Here is a 16,304-nt window from a genome sequence, read left to right on the forward strand (position 1 = left end):
CACTTGGATCAGTCTGCGTAGGGACCGAGGGTGTGCGGTATTGGTCCTCGTTAAACTGTGCTACCGTAAAGTGCTCGACTTCGCGCGCAGGTCGTCGGGCTACCGAAGCGGGGGTGCCATCCCTTCCGCAGAGGATCAAAATTGTGATGACATGTCTTCGGATCATCCTCCGGGATGTTTCCCAGACCGTCGCCAATAGCCCATTGTGCAGCTCTAGTGCGACGTAAAGTAACAACAACAACAACCGCCTTCTAGTTCTTGATGACAAACAACAATGATACAATAAAAAAATGCCTAACTATTATTTTATCGTTGTCGCCTATTTCTTTCAATCAAAAAATAGTTAAAGCTGAAAATAATGGTAAAATTTTTTATTTTTATCATTTTTGCTATTTTTAATTAAAATATAGCAAAAAATTAAAATAGAATTAAATTAATATTTTTATTCAAGAATGAAATCAAAAGTCTTTAAAACTTACAGAAACAAATAAGAATTTATATAAAAAATTTAAAAAGTTGTTTGCCAAACACAGATAATTAAATTGAGCAGAGCAGCATTTCAAATATGAGCCTATATGTTAAGGCAGTGGTAGTGCTATATTAATTGGACCATCATGAAACACTAATCATATTTTCTCAAAAAACTTATTCTAATTTCTGAGATTTTAGGGTCCTTCGCATTACGTGGTTTGATAGACTTTTATTTCTATGCTTTGTTGGATGCAAAATTGCCTAACTGACAAATGGCATATCAGAAAGAAAAATACAATACAAGTCATACAATATACGAAATCTAATAGTTAAGCATTATTTTTATAAAATTTCGTTTTTAATCAAAATACTATAAGAGGCAGAAGGAAATAATTTTTATCAGTTATACAATTTATGAGTATATAGATAATTATTTTTCAGAGGCAGAAGGAAATAATTATTTTCTTTAAATTGTGATCGCTTTATTACGATTACTGGTTACCCATTGGTCAAACCCATTTTTTTTTCTGGTTTGACTCCGATAAACACCACAACATTTCAAATCAAGGGCAACAAAAACTGTCTCAATTGATGTTTGCCATCCGTTTGGCTATATACATGTTTCAAGACATCACAAAATACTTTTCATTCTTCGTTATTCATATTTAAATTAAAATCACCATCAAAACAGTAATTATAAATTAATAATAAAAATAACATAAAAATACTTTAAATTACTAATATGTTAAGAATGACTACTGCTGGTGAAAATAAAAAGTATTCTAAAAAAATTATCAAACAGCAGTGGTCATCTTGGCAAAGCATGCAATGACGATGCATGCACACTGTTTACTATTACTTTTGAACACAGTTGAAAAGTGTGATGATGTCCAAATAAAGTATTCATGCCATAAAACCCAAAATAAGCCCATTTTGCCAATGGGTTAAATATATTATGAATGTGTTTAAATTAAACTCTGATTTTACACATCTAGAAAAAAGTTAGTGATATGCATTCGTAAAAATCGACAGAACTCTAGGTATGCCCTTTTGAAAAGAAATATTTTCTAACAGAAAAAATACATAGGGAATGAAAACGCTTAACATTTCATTATACAAAATTGTTAAGATTCACATTGTAAGTTACAATTGTTAATGACAACTTACTTAGTGCATTTAAAATTTTTAATACAGCTCTGATGTTTTAAGATTTGAAAACCATTCACGGCATAAATAAATTGAGGGATCAATCCAAAAAACAATTGAATTAAGTAAAAATGTTCTGCTTAAAATCTAACAGCTTTTTTTTCCAAATTATCTTCATTACCATTAATACCTATGATAGCCAATTTTGATATGCGTTCAGTGATCAAGTTTAATAAATATTTCAGTTAACTTAATTATACTTCTTAAACGTATTTGTAGCAATGTCAAAAGTATAGATAAAGTTTAAATTTTGTAAAATCTATTTTCATAATTTTAATTTTAAAGCAAGACAACACTCATAGAAATAACAAAAATGCATATTTTCTTTATTTTTTCCTCATTCAAAACAATGTATTTCATATTTTCAAAAATCTTAATTTTCAACTGATTAGCTTCATATTTAATGATTAAGTTTTTTTAAATGAATCTATAATTTTTCATTGATTAAGGTTTCTACTTGTAACAGTTGACATTTTTTACTCTATGAATCTCTTGAATATCTTCTGAATAGAATGAATATCTTCTGAATGAATCTATGAATATCTTCTTTTTTGCAACTGTAAGTCAATTATCGTAATCAAAAAATATATCCAACATGATATTTATGTTGATATTAATTAATTTGTAATGTAATAAAGAAAGCTATTTGATTCTCCTTGTAACACTTGTTATCTCTCCCTCTCCTTTTATTTCTTACTATTACAACAAAGCAACCGTTCAGTTGTACTGTAAGAAATTTTCATTGTAAATCATAGTTACATGAATTGGGCAACAGTTTAGTTAAATTGCAAATTGATCTCATAGCTATAAAACATATGTATGAAAATAAGCTTATTAAACCAATCAATATTCATAACATTAGAATAAAAAAGTATTGAACACTATATTTTTCTTTAAGTTCCATAATCTAAAATTTATTATTCTTTTATAATATAAACAACAAAATTTTTTTTTATATTACAAAGCATGCATGATTTTTTTTTTTTAAATATAAAATATGAATACAATAATTCAATTGAGAAACTTAAAACTCAAGCTAAAAATATTTGAAAAAAGTGTTATATTTTCTGTCATTTGCAACTTATTCCTGAAAATATAAACACAAGGGTAGAAAAGGCAATAGTTAAAAAAATATAAATATATATTTTTTTCTATGAGAAAAATATTAATAGGAAATAATTAGTCAATAAACAAATATCATATCTTTAATGTTTGTTATGAAATACATCAAATTAAGTATACATTGTAAATACATCATATTATATATATATATATTGCACAGTGCACCAAAATAAAAAGGACCACCCTGAATAACTTCCAATCTACTGATCGGATCTTCACGTTCTAGGACTCATTCTTAATTGTTTGTGGGAGTAATTTCAAATATGCTAATTAATTACTGCAGACAATTATTATTTTATAAAATAATAGTAAAAAATTTTTTAATTATAAGGTATAAAATTTTTTATATCATTTTAAAGTATATAATTTTGCATGGCAAAATACAAAATTTGAAGGAAATCGGTTGAATAGTTCCTGAGAAATCAAATTTTAAGTATACAACATTTAAAAAATTTGATTTCTCAGGAACTATTCAACCGAATTCCCTCCAATTTCATATTTTGCTACGTAAAATTACATACTTTACAATGATGTAAAAAATTGTATACCTCCCAATTCAAAATGTTTTTTACCATTATTTTATAAAATAATAAAGATTTGCTAAAATTTATTCTATGAATAAATTATCTTTATGAACAAATTTTATAATTATGCACAAAATTTCTTAAATTCACTTGAAAAGTACTCGATATATGGCGAAATACGCAGAAAGTAAAATTAACATTAAGGTGTCCAGACTTTGGATCGCTCATGGGTACCATATTTTGGGGTTCAGAAATCCCCATCCGATGGAAAAAAAAGTGTTTTTATTCAGGGAAAGTATGTTTTTTTTACTTGATTTCACAATTAAAATATCGTCTGAACTAATTAATTAGCATATATGAGGTCAACGTCACGAGCCATTAAGAATGAGTCCTAGAACGTGAAGATCCAATCATTAGATCAAATGTAATTCTGGACAATCCATTTTTTTTGGTGTACTGTACATTATATTAGCTTTAATTATTTATATTTTAAAATAAATATTGAGATTGTAGAAATAGCTACAGAAAAAAAATTACAAATGAGAAGATCTTCATATATGTGTGTCAGGCAAGAAAAAAAAGAAGACTACCTTGAAGGGTACAATTTCTTGCCTCCAAGCACACCATTATTTATTCTTATGCAAGTACAAAAGCCAGGATGGCTCCATTTTGGCAATTCTTATAAGCAAAAACAAATATCAGAAAACACAGTAGCAGTATTTTAAGAGTGAATCTGCCACACTTCAGAAATCGAAATGTTCCTACAACCCAGTGTAGTTAGACAGAGATTATTCTTGAAAAAATTTAGCTAAATCTAAGATACATATACCAAAATTTGAAAACATATAAATCTTCAAAAATTTTACATAAAAACGTTATATTGTTCAAATTTAGGTAGAATTTTAAGCAATGATGATAAAAAATTGGAATAAATTCCTAAGAGTCTGTAATCAAGAAATACAATTTTTTTAAAACTTTTTTTTCCCTTAGCAGTGTTCTTTCACTTCAGCTTTTCAATTTATATTAGAAAGTTTAGATTATTAACATTATCTATATGTTTTTCAAAGGAATCTCAACAATTTAAACCCATTTGCTAAGAATATTTGTGTATTTTTATTAGGATCACATAAATCATTTGTTCTATTAGTAATAGTAGTTTCATATAATTGTGGAAAAGGTAATACTGGTATTGTGATAATAGATGTATTAGAGCTTTCTCCCAATCAGATAAGTAGGTTTCAGTTTGTTTCTGTTGGTATAAATTATTGTTTAAATAAAATTTATTACATTGACTGTTCAGCTTTGTACAAAATAGTAATGAAATATTCCAAATAATCGGTGGAGAAAAAATAGTCTCAGTCATGATATTGCATATGGTCTTCAAGAAAACGTCTTACTCCAAATGTTTCTTTGCATAGTTCACAAGTATATACATTTTCTCTTGCATGCTTTTCAAGATGCTTGAAAAGACTTTCCTTTCGCGTGAATGTTTTATGACATTTATTGCATAAAAAAGGTTTTATCTTTAAGTGCGAGACAGAATGGTTTCGCAGATGAACTTTGCGAGCAAATGCTTTATAACAAACAGGGCACAAATATCGTCTTTCGACTGTATGTGTGATCAAGTGCCTCTGAAGATCTAGTTTCTGTGTGAAACTTTGAACACAAAATTGACATTTATAGCTTTCCTCCTTACATGTCAGCCTGTCCTCTGGGCTGCCTTCCAAGTTTGAATTATCAGTCATAGAGTCATCTAGATGAGTAATATCATCCATTTCAACAACACAAAAACGTAAGTAATAATGCTGAAAACTTTATAGAAAAAAATACGATAAAATAGTAAAATTAGAATGAAAAAAGACAAGAGTTTATTAAAAATCTCTTATAAGCAACTTATAAATTAAAACAACAATCTACTCAACTTTACTATTGACACATAAAACTTCAAAACTGTTTCATGGGCGTCCATGGAATCGCTTTACCTAAATTTGTATTATTGATCAAACTGATTTAATTTTTTAAAAAAAATATTTTTCTTCTTCTTTTGATTTTAAATTTTACTTCGTGCTAAAATTAGTGAAATTTACCAAGTTTTTAAAAATTCAAAATCGATCTAATGAATAGAACGAGAAAATGTCTTGATTGCTTTTTAGTTTTATTTTAACTTTAACTGTCAGTGTATTTTTTTTATTATACTTTGTTGTTGTTTTGGTTCTGAGAATAAAATCTTGAAATATTACATAAATGATTAAATTAATTTCAACTATCATCTAACTATAATTATAGCTGAAAATATTTTATTTGACTATAACTTAATTAGATAGTGCTTTTTCTTTTTTCTTATTTTCATTCTGCTCTAAATGTAATCATCTTATTTATATAGTTTTTTTCACTTTACGAAACGGAATACGTGCCATAGTTTTCGTGCAATGGCTTTCATACAAACAGATAATAATTATTCAGAAATTTTGCCACCTGCTACTGATAATCGATTTGAAAGTGCAGACATTTCTGCATCGTCAAGCTCTGAACAAACGGATTATAATAATGAAATTTATAACCCTGATTGTGTGTTATCAGATCCAATCCAAACGCCTGGGGCAAATCATGGAATTTATAATTCCGAGTGTTTATTACCTGATAATACTGAAATACCTGATAATAATAATGGAACTTATAATCATAACATGGAATTTTCTCCTGCGATCAGCGCAAAACAATTAGAAGAAATAAACGAAATTTATAATCCTGAGTGTTTGTTGCCTGATAATGTTGAGATAAACGATAAAAGTAATGGGATAAGTAATTATTCGGGTATCAACACAAAGCAATCAGAAGAAACAAATGAAATTTATACCTGTGATGTTTGTGATAAACAGTTTTTTCGCAAATACTGTCTTCAAAGGCATCTAAGTATCCATATGAGTGAAAGACCATTTGTTTGTGATGTTTGTCAGAAAACATTTAAACGGAGAAGTAATCTACGAGATCACGTTTTGACTCATTCTACTAACAAGACGTATGTTTGCAATATCTGTAGCAAATCTTTTAGTGTGGAAAAGTACTTAAAAAATCACGCTGTTGTTCATAACAAAGAAAAAACTTACGAGTGTGAATATTGTAATAAATCTTTCCCACGGAAAGAAAGTTTGAAGCATCATTTAATGATTCATCAAAATAAAGAATCTTATGTTTGTGAAGTGTGTCAGAAAGAATTTACTCAAAGAAGATACCTTCAAAAGCATTTTTTCATTCACATGAATAATAAGCATGAATGTGAAATTTGTCATAAAGTCTTTACTTTAAAGCATAGTCTTAAGAAACATTACCTTCTGCATACAAATGAGAGGCCACATGTGTGTGATATCTGCAACAAAGGATTCATGATGAAAAATGACCTTAAAAATCATTATTTTAGCCATACAACAGACAAGCCTTTTCACTGTGCAATATGCAATAAAGGTTTTGTGCAAAGATTCCTGTTAAGAAGGCATTTAAAAACTCATAAAATTGATAATGACGTATTAAAAAATATGTTAAATTTACTTTATGATGACCCAAGATGTAATAAAGTAACTCCTAATGAATCAAATTCTATTAATCTGCTAGAAGATAATGAAAAATCTAATGGGAACAATGAATCAGATCTATTGAATATAATAGAAGAAAATGAAAAATGTGATAATGATGAGTCAAATTCAATGAATTTAAATGAAGATAATGAAGAATCTAATTGTAATAATGAATTTAATCTATCGGACAGACCAGAAAATAATTGTAAATCTAATGATGATGAATCAAATTCAATGAATTCAATTGAAGATAATGAAGAATCTAATGAGAACAATGAATCAAGTCTATTGAATATACCAGAAGAAAATAATAAATGTGATGATGATAAGTAAAATTCAATGAATTTAATTGAAGATAATTAAAGATCTAATACATTTAATGATAAAGTATAACAGAAAGTTATGAAAGTATAACAGAGTCTATTAAGTATAACAGAAGATGATGAAAAAAATATGATGATCAATTGAATAAAGTGAGTTCAGTAGAAGATAAAGAAAAGTCTTTAACAGACTTAAATCTAATAATGATTGAACATAATAAAAGGGAATGGAAAATTTAGTAATGAATTTAAGTCTGATAAATTAAAAAAAAAAATATCTAATATTTTTACTTTTAGTAATAAATTTGATCTGTTGAATTATATAAAAATAAGAATTGTTCTGAGTTTCTTAATGAATAAAATATTCTAATAACTAAAGAATAAAAAATTCTAATAAATAAAAATAATAAATTCTAATAACTATTATTTTTTGAAAAATCTGTTACAGAAAGCCAGTGCACTAAGCTACAAATCTCTCCACCTTTCATATTGTTAACATTTGCTGGATTGTTCACTTTTAAACAATCACTTCATAGTTCCTAATAACATTTAACTCTGTACTTGATAAAAATCTCTACATTTAAAATAAATCTGCAAGAGAAATAAATCTTAAAATATATTTGACAAATAATATTAAATTCATTATTTTCAGAAAATCAGAGACTATAATCACTGTACTAGATTACTAAAACTGCATCAATCAGATTCTAATTACTCAATGTATATTTCATGTGAGTTTCATATCCGTAAAAAAGTTCAAAAGTTCATTTGGCCATTTAATACTCTTCATTACAAATAAAATTTGTTATAAAACATTATATTTCTATTTGTAATTGCATAATTACATTAAAAGAGAGAAGGAGAGGTTTGTTAACTTTCTGGCATTCAAACCACTTTCTCACCTTTTTGTGAGATATTTTCCGTGTTTTAAGGCTTCATCAATTTGTGTCATGTTCCACTGGTTCTATGTATCAAAAATGGCCCCATGTATGCTAAATTTTGTTGAGTATATATTTATTGAGCTTATGACTGACAAATATTCTAATTCTAAAAAATAATTTTATAAAAAGTATACAGTGTGCTATAAATTTCACTTCATTTTTATTACTAGATTTAATAACGTAAAACTTCTATTTCAAGCATCAAACAAAAACTGAAAAAAAAAAAAAAACCTTAAAGTACAACTTTTAAAAAAAAGAAAAACCTTTCTTATTTATTATTGGTGGTGTTTCAAAATGATGATTTTCTCTTTAGTATTATGAAGTGATTATTGTTGCTTTGATTTATTTGTATGCTAATACAGTCAAACTTTTAGATGATTTGAAGTCTAGTATACCAGAGAGAATATTCAAAAATTTGAATTGTAGATATTTTCTTTCAAACGGAAAAGTTAATTATGTACTAGCATAATTATTCTCCTTTATTTATTTATTTTTTTTAAAATATTGTTTTTGATTGCTTTTATTGCATTCTCTATGAGTCAGGGCATATGACTCCTATCTATCAACAATAGAATATGATTCAACAATAGAACTTTCTAGATTTGACTCACAATATTGTAAAAATAGAAACAATATACCTTTTTAAATAACTTTTCAAGTTTTGCTTTGTTAGAGTTAGCAGAATTTTTACAATAATATACTTTTCTGACTTCAATACTTTTCTGACTACGTTGGGGTCACAGATATATTTAAATTTATAAAGATAGTTCTGAAGATTTATTTAAAAAATTCTGCTACTAAGACCAGCCCTTGGGCTGCAGTTAGCTCGCCATATTGAATTGTGCAGTCTGTCAAAGGCTTTTATCTTTTTTTTCAAACTTTTTTTCTTATATCAAAGAATATAAATTACAGCTTAGAATTTGATAATGGTTTTTCAGAATCAGCAAAATTTGATAAAGTGTTTGAAAAATTTTAATATCCATTTCATTTAGTAAAAATAGTTTTCCAAAAAAATCTGCAATTGAAGTTAAATGAGTGACAGTGCTACAGTAAAAAGAAGTGGGGAAAAATGCTCCAATTAAAAATTGACTTATTTGAATCTACATATGGTTATGAAATTTAGCTAGGTTCTTTACTGATGTAAATTCTAGATCCAAAAAATCAGACTTAAATATAGAGATCTATACAAAAATTAAGTAAAAGAATAAATAAACAAATATGTTATTAAATCTCAAAAATTCATTATGCTTTGAATCATAGCAATAAAGTTTAATTCATTTTGTTTTTCGATTATATTTTTGAAAAGCTTGTTCACATAAACCTTCCAGCTGTAACATTCCTCATCCTTATTGTATCCAATGAAACCATTGATGTTGGAAAGGCCTGCTTGAAGTAGATTCTCCAGCCAAAGAGATATGGCCAAGTATTTTTCTCAAATGTGAAGAGCTTTTAGACTATCTGTAAATTCCTAATTGGTAGTGGAAAGAATTAAGGAGTAATTGTTCCTCTTTTTCGTGTTATTAGTCACTGAATTGTGGAATTTATAACCTCCATAACACCCTGGCCCACAATTGGCTGTTGGACTGGCTGTTACAGAAACAATTTTCTTTAAAAGACGACGCAGTTTTTTAAAAAATTTTCTTCTTAAAAAAATGGCCCAGTGAGCAATTTTTATGAAAAATCGCATGAAAAAAATTTTTCTTCAAAAAAGTTATTATTTTTTCTACAAAAAATAATGACCTAACTTTTGGAACACTTCCATCTTTCTTCGGAGCACCTTTTGGAAAAGTATGCTCTAGGTACTATTCAAAAATTCAAACTATCCACAATTTAGAATCAAACAAGTTCAAATTATCTAGGTTGTGCTTACAGTAATAAAATCTATACTTTATCACAATCTTAATTCAAAGTTTTCCCTAGGAATAAACAAGATCAGGGTGCTTCCTCACAGAAAAAGGCACTTTGAGTTTTGAAAGGGCACTCACCACTGTAACAATTTATTAAAATGTGTAATATTATGATATAACTGAATTTGATTCTCAACAATTTTTAAATTACCCTCTTATACTATTTTCAGTGTATATTTCTAAAAATAATTTTCTCTCATTATAAGAATCAGAGAAAAATTTGTAGTTAATAAAAATAATTAAAGACACGCTAAAAGAAAATCTTTGTGCATAAATTATTTTGGAAAAAGTATGAACTAAAATAAAAGGTTAAAATTCAGTTAATTAATAAACAACTTAAAGGCTTTTTTCTGTAATTCAAACTAAAAATTATGAGTAAATAAACATACAAATGGCAATTTTTTTTTAAAAAGAAAAGAGGTATTATTTAAAAAACAGTTTCAAAATTTAAAATAATTAAAAATGTCCTCCCCTAATAAAAGGGATACTTATTAAAATTTAACGAGTTGAGAATAATCCGAACAAAGTAAATATTTGTAATAGAAATCAGAATTAAACCTATAAAGACATAATTTTAAGAGTGTATAATCATTATTTGAACGGGGAATTAAATTTTTTCAAAATGGAATATGAATAAAAAATCCTTGTTTTTAAAGGATGGTGGCTTATTTTTACAAAAAGGATTAATTTATAGGGATCAGACAGAGCGGACTGCACTTTGCACTTACGGAGAACACTGCTATTTATTTTTAAAGTGTAATAAAAACAAGTGTATATTTATGCATGCTGTTTTGTGACATATTTATATTTATTATAATATCAATCTTATGTATTTTAATCTATACATTTATTGTAAGTAACTTTGGAGTATTCAATTTGAATACAATCTATATAATTTAACTTATTCCTTATTTATAAAATATTTGTATACTGTAAAAATGCAAACTCATTTGGATTCTTGAAATCCTGTATATAATAGTCTTAAGATCCTTATAAATAAATCAAATTTAAAAAAAATGTAAAAATGCATAAAGTTTATTTATTAAATAAATGCTATTCACATATAATTGTTTCTTGTCTATTTTATATTTGTCTCTTTTCTTTGAAATATGTTTGTAAATTGCAATTCACATCTAAACATATTAAGCCATTGCATTCACATTTTGGAATCTGGGTTGAATGCCATTGATCTTGAAACCCTTATTAATCAAAAGTTTAATTTGTTGCAAATTTTATTATAATATTTACTTTAAATTAAATTCCTGAACAACTTAAAGCAATATAGTACTATGCGTCACTTTGTAGAATGGTGACTTTTCTACACCAAGCTGTTCCTTACTTTTGTTAGATTGGTACTTCTTAAACTTTCAGAATTTTCTCAAGACAACAGCACAATGCTCATAAACATCTCACTTTCTTGATTTAAATTAAACTGTTTCTCATTTAAAATGCTCGAAATAATTTGAAAAAGTGGATTGCCCCAAGCCCTTCAAGTATTTGATTTCAACTTAGCCAAACTTGCGGGACAGTTGCTCGGAGACAAAGCTACTTACCTCTATTTGAAAGCTGAAAAATGTTTATATATATAGTTTTTTTAAATTTGTAAATATTTTTCTGATTGTTTTGGAAATTGGTTAAGAATTTTAAAACAATACATGTAATAACTTAAAAAAATAGATTAGAAAGAACCGTAAAATTGCTGGAAATTTGTAAGAGTGGTGACATGGTATTTTCGGGTCAACAATAAATGTGTGATGTTCCCTTTATTCATTCTCAGCATTAATAGGGCAAAATATTATTTCTTTGTGTATCAGAGCGAAATATTTAAAATTCTTTCTTGAACTTGTGCACATTGGTGCTATCACTGGGTTTCACAAAACATGTTTCTGAAGCACTCGATACCGTAAGTCTAGGATGATTTATTTTCCTGTGATTACAATTTTTACAGTAATCAAAATAAACATCCCTGGGATTGATCAAAATAAATATCACTGGATTTTCGCATTCTATCTCTTAATGGTTTGAGGGAACAATCTTAAATCATTAAATATGCAGATGATATTGTAATTTTGGATATGGGATGTAAGAAATATTTACTTTCTCTGAATAAATATAATTATTATTATAATTTTNATATTTAAAATTCTTTCTTGAACTTTTGCACATTGGTGCTATCACTGGGTTTCACAAAACATGTTTCTGAAGCACTCGATACCGTAAGTCTAGGATGATTTATTTTCCTGTGATTACAATTTTTACAGTAATCAAAATAAACATCCCTGGGATTGATCAAAATAAATATCACTGGATTTTCGCATTCTATCTCTTAATCTTAATGGTTTGAGGGAACAATCTTAAATCATTAAATATGCAGATGATATTGTAATTTTGGAGATGGGATGTACAAAATATTTACTTTCTCTGAATAAATATAATTATTATTATTTTTTTTGAAGAATTCAGAATTTCCCCCTCAAAATAAAGAAGGCAGCCGTAATCGTAATCTTGAAAATAAAAAGAGAACAGCAGAAAGTTAGGGCTCCTTAATGCCATTTCGTTGCATATCAGAAAGTTAAGGAAAGCGAGTAATTTTTAGCAAAATACTTTATTCCAAAGTTAATTTCATATTAAAAATAATTTTTAATAATTTTCTTTATTTTTCTCTTTATTATTTTTTTAGTATTGGTTGTAAAAGTTCTGAGTTATAGACTGTGCAGTTTCAAATAACAATAATTTTAATTGCGAAATTTTGTTTTGTATTTTATAACCGTCGTTGAACAGCCGAACCAATTTTGAGTATAAGACTACTAATGTTCATCTCCGTAGCCTTGTAATTTTGAACCCAATCCAAAAGACGAGAGAACTCCTGGATCAAATATTGGGAGAAATTTGGAGAACTTTTTGATGGAAGTAACCCAAATTTACGTTACACGCGAAGGAAAACCACGAAAACTTTCCACGATTAGCCTGACGGCTAGTTGACATTAACCCATAATCCGTCTAGCACTGAGAATATTTTTCGTTTGCACTGTGGTTGCTGCGGACAGGTGTCGTAATTACGAAAATTGATCGAAATCGGTCGAATAGTTTCTGAGTAATAAAATTTAAAAGAAGTTTTATTTTTAGGTTCTTATTTCTCAGAAATTTTTCTGCCAAGTCTCTATAAATTTTGGATTTTGTCATTTAAATTTACATTTATTTAATTGTAAAAAATTTTATACTTTACTATTCAAAATTTTTCTCTCATTAATAGATTAAATAATATTTGCTGTGGAATTATCTTAAGACGAAGTAGTTTATGTACGAAATTTTTTTTAATTGGTTCCATTAACACTAGATTGCCCTAGGAAGTCATTTTGACTGCTTTTTAATTTCAATTAGAAAAACAATGATGGCACAATTTCTTAGAATTTAGTGACTTTTGGTACAACATATAATTTTGTTGTTAATATTTATTAATAACTTGTTATATAACTGAAAATAATATTAAAAATTAATTTTAAACAAATTTCTTTATACATTAGTTATACTTTCACAATGCAGTCATTTTGACTGCTTTGGGGCAATATAATTATTTTAGTCTTTCTAGTGTTAGTTCCATAATGCCGAAAAACGTGAAATTAATGTTATGGAACTCAAACTTTCGTTATCTCTTGCTTTAACTATCAGAGTCATATATTTAGCTTGCAAGAAAAAGAAATGTTTTTTTCAGCTAAAGTACGTTTTTATATCCGATTTCGATATTTAAAATATGTGCACTTATTAGCATATTTAAAATATAACCCTCAAACCATTAAGATTGAATCGACTGAGCATGATTCGGATTTATAAAAACTTGCAAAAATTAAAAATTGATTTTAATGATTTCTATCTTGGTGGAAAAATCACACCTAATTGATGATTTTTATTCAAGTTTAACTTGTAAAATAAGTAAGCATTTTGTTTGTTCTGAAGCCAGATAATTCTTTTCGACTAGTAGTATATATACATTGCTTAAAATTACTGCCTTGTCATGTGTGTAAGGCCACTAGTTGAATTGCGGTTTGTTTATTTTCTTTGCAAAAGAAGCTTAGAAAATGACTGTTTTAAGTCTTTTAATTGCTGTGCAGCAAAACAACATAAAGTTGAACATTCAAAAGAGCAGTGGTTTTTGCTGCTTATTGAAGAGGCAGAAGATATCTGTCTATACTCCGTTGCAAGTTAAGAAAACACCATTGCGATATAGGATTTAATTAATTATCCGCTTCTGCATATTTATTTAGTTATCAAATTGTATATAATTATGATTTCAAAACAATATAAGAGGTTTTAATTGTTAAACTTTGTCGGACTGAAATTTAATTCGTGCTATTTTTTATAAGCAAAAAGAAGGCCTTGCTGCGTAGTTTCGAGAGTTGGCGGTGTTGATATTCGTAGGAGCTTGGCATCAATTTAGACAGATGCAAACAGGCTACCTTCATAGGATGATGGTTTTTTCTTAAATTGCAACAGAGTTTGATAAACTTCGTTCAATATAAGCAGTTTTTACTTATACCACTTGCACTTGCCAATATCAGCAAGCCTGCTTGAAATCATGCGAATTTTTTTAAGGTGGAGGGTGCGTTTTTTTCCCAGTGGCTTCATCTACGGCCAAGAAGACGACTTCAGTCACACTCACGTCACAGCCCGTTTTAAAGGGAGAACTCCACTCATTTACCCATAGATCGTAATTTTGACAGGAACCAGGGAACGACCAGTCACTAATTCAGCACCTCCCAGAGGTATTGATTTGTCATGGGAACTGGAGAACTTTGTGACTCCGACAGATTTAATGTGCACCAGTCACCATTTAATACACGGGCATTCTTCGGTCTGCGGTATTCGAACTCTCGTTCTCACGAACGTGAGCCCAACGTCCTACCGACCAGGCTATACCGACCCACTCAACACATATTTAAAATAAGAAATTCAGCGTAAAATTTACAGTAATAAGGACAGAATTAATTCACAAGAAATGCTCTTAAAATTAAAAACATCGAACAAAATTGATAAAAAAATGTGAAAAACTAATAAAAAAAATTAGATAATTTTTTTTTAAGTAATGCTTTTTAAACGGTAAAACAACCAAAAAAAGAAATTAGCTATTGTCGCAAACATTTAAAAATTGATTATAAAATTTTACATAAGTACTTCTTAAAGATGATAGCTGATTTTTCTGCATTACCGTTAAATGGTAAAAGTCACAGTCACTTCGACTTCTTTGGCCCAATCAATTGGTTTGGTTTAAATTTTTCAATACTTCTTTAAAATAAGAATGAATTTCTTTTTTTGTAAAAATTTATGTAGTCTTTATAAACGAAGTAATAAAATAAAATAAAAACAGAGCAATTTTTCTTTTTTCAATTCTTATATGACATTCTAATCTACTTATACAAAAATCACGATATGTAAATAACAACAAGAAATCCAAAGTTTAAGTTCAACATAATATATTTAATTCTTTCTAGACCTAAATACAATGAACGAGTCCTTTGTTTTAATAAGTGATTTTTTTTAAGGTTCTTTTTTTTAAGATGACTCTTCGTAAACATTAATGTTCTATTTTATTGAATTCTTAATCAAAGGCAGATGATTTTTTTTTTCTTAGTGTGGGGGTTGAAGGGGGAAGAGGAGATGTTGAATGAAGCTAGATTCAGTGGTGCGTTTAAGAAGAGTAATCAAACACAACTTCTAGGTTTATTCTGAAAGAGGATAAATGCGGGTTAAAATTTAGTTCCTTTGTTTTGTTACAATCAGATGAAGAGGTTAGAATTTCTTTGAATGAATTGTGCTATTCTCAAAACGAAATGAGATTATGTATGCATCTGATATACCGCTTTTCCTACATTTCAAGCTTGTTTTGAAGGAGAATTTGTTTTAAGTTTCCTAATAAAGCAAAGAGAATAGTTTTGAATAAAATGTGGGCTTGAATTTTAACGCAGTGAAATAATCTCATCAAAAAAAAAAAAAAAAAAAAAAAAAAAAAAATTGGGATCTTTCTTTTTTCTTGCTTCTGAATTCTGATTAAATAATTTTAAAATTTTTTTTTTTAACTTATATAGTACGAATCTGACCTCATACTTATTTAAATTAAATTCGTTATCAATTTAATTTAAAATTTTTTTTTAAATCATAAGGATGTTTTGTCTTCTGCTTGTGCCGCACGCCCAATCTACGTAATTGTTTTAAATAAAATATGGGCTTAAATTCGATATATATATAT

At 27.7% G+C, this 16,304-nt stretch overlaps 1 protein-coding gene across 1 annotated transcript; it reads left to right on the plus strand.

Moving 5' to 3' along the window:
• The first annotated feature begins 5,507 nt into the window (after positions 1-5,507).
• Positions 5,508-11,130, plus strand: LOC107438371 (zinc finger protein 28). Its single transcript, XM_043051923.2, has one exon. The coding sequence runs from the start codon at positions 5,753-5,755 to the stop codon at positions 7,226-7,228; it is 1,476 nt and encodes a 491-aa protein (XP_042907857.1). The 5' UTR covers positions 5,508-5,752; the 3' UTR covers positions 7,229-11,130.
• Positions 11,131-16,304: the final 5,174 nt, after the last annotated feature.

This window comes from Parasteatoda tepidariorum, chromosome 9 (assembly GCF_043381705.1).
Source record: "Parasteatoda tepidariorum isolate YZ-2023 chromosome 9, CAS_Ptep_4.0, whole genome shotgun sequence".
In the NCBI taxonomy this organism is placed as follows: domain Eukaryota; kingdom Metazoa; phylum Arthropoda; class Arachnida; order Araneae; family Theridiidae; genus Parasteatoda; species Parasteatoda tepidariorum.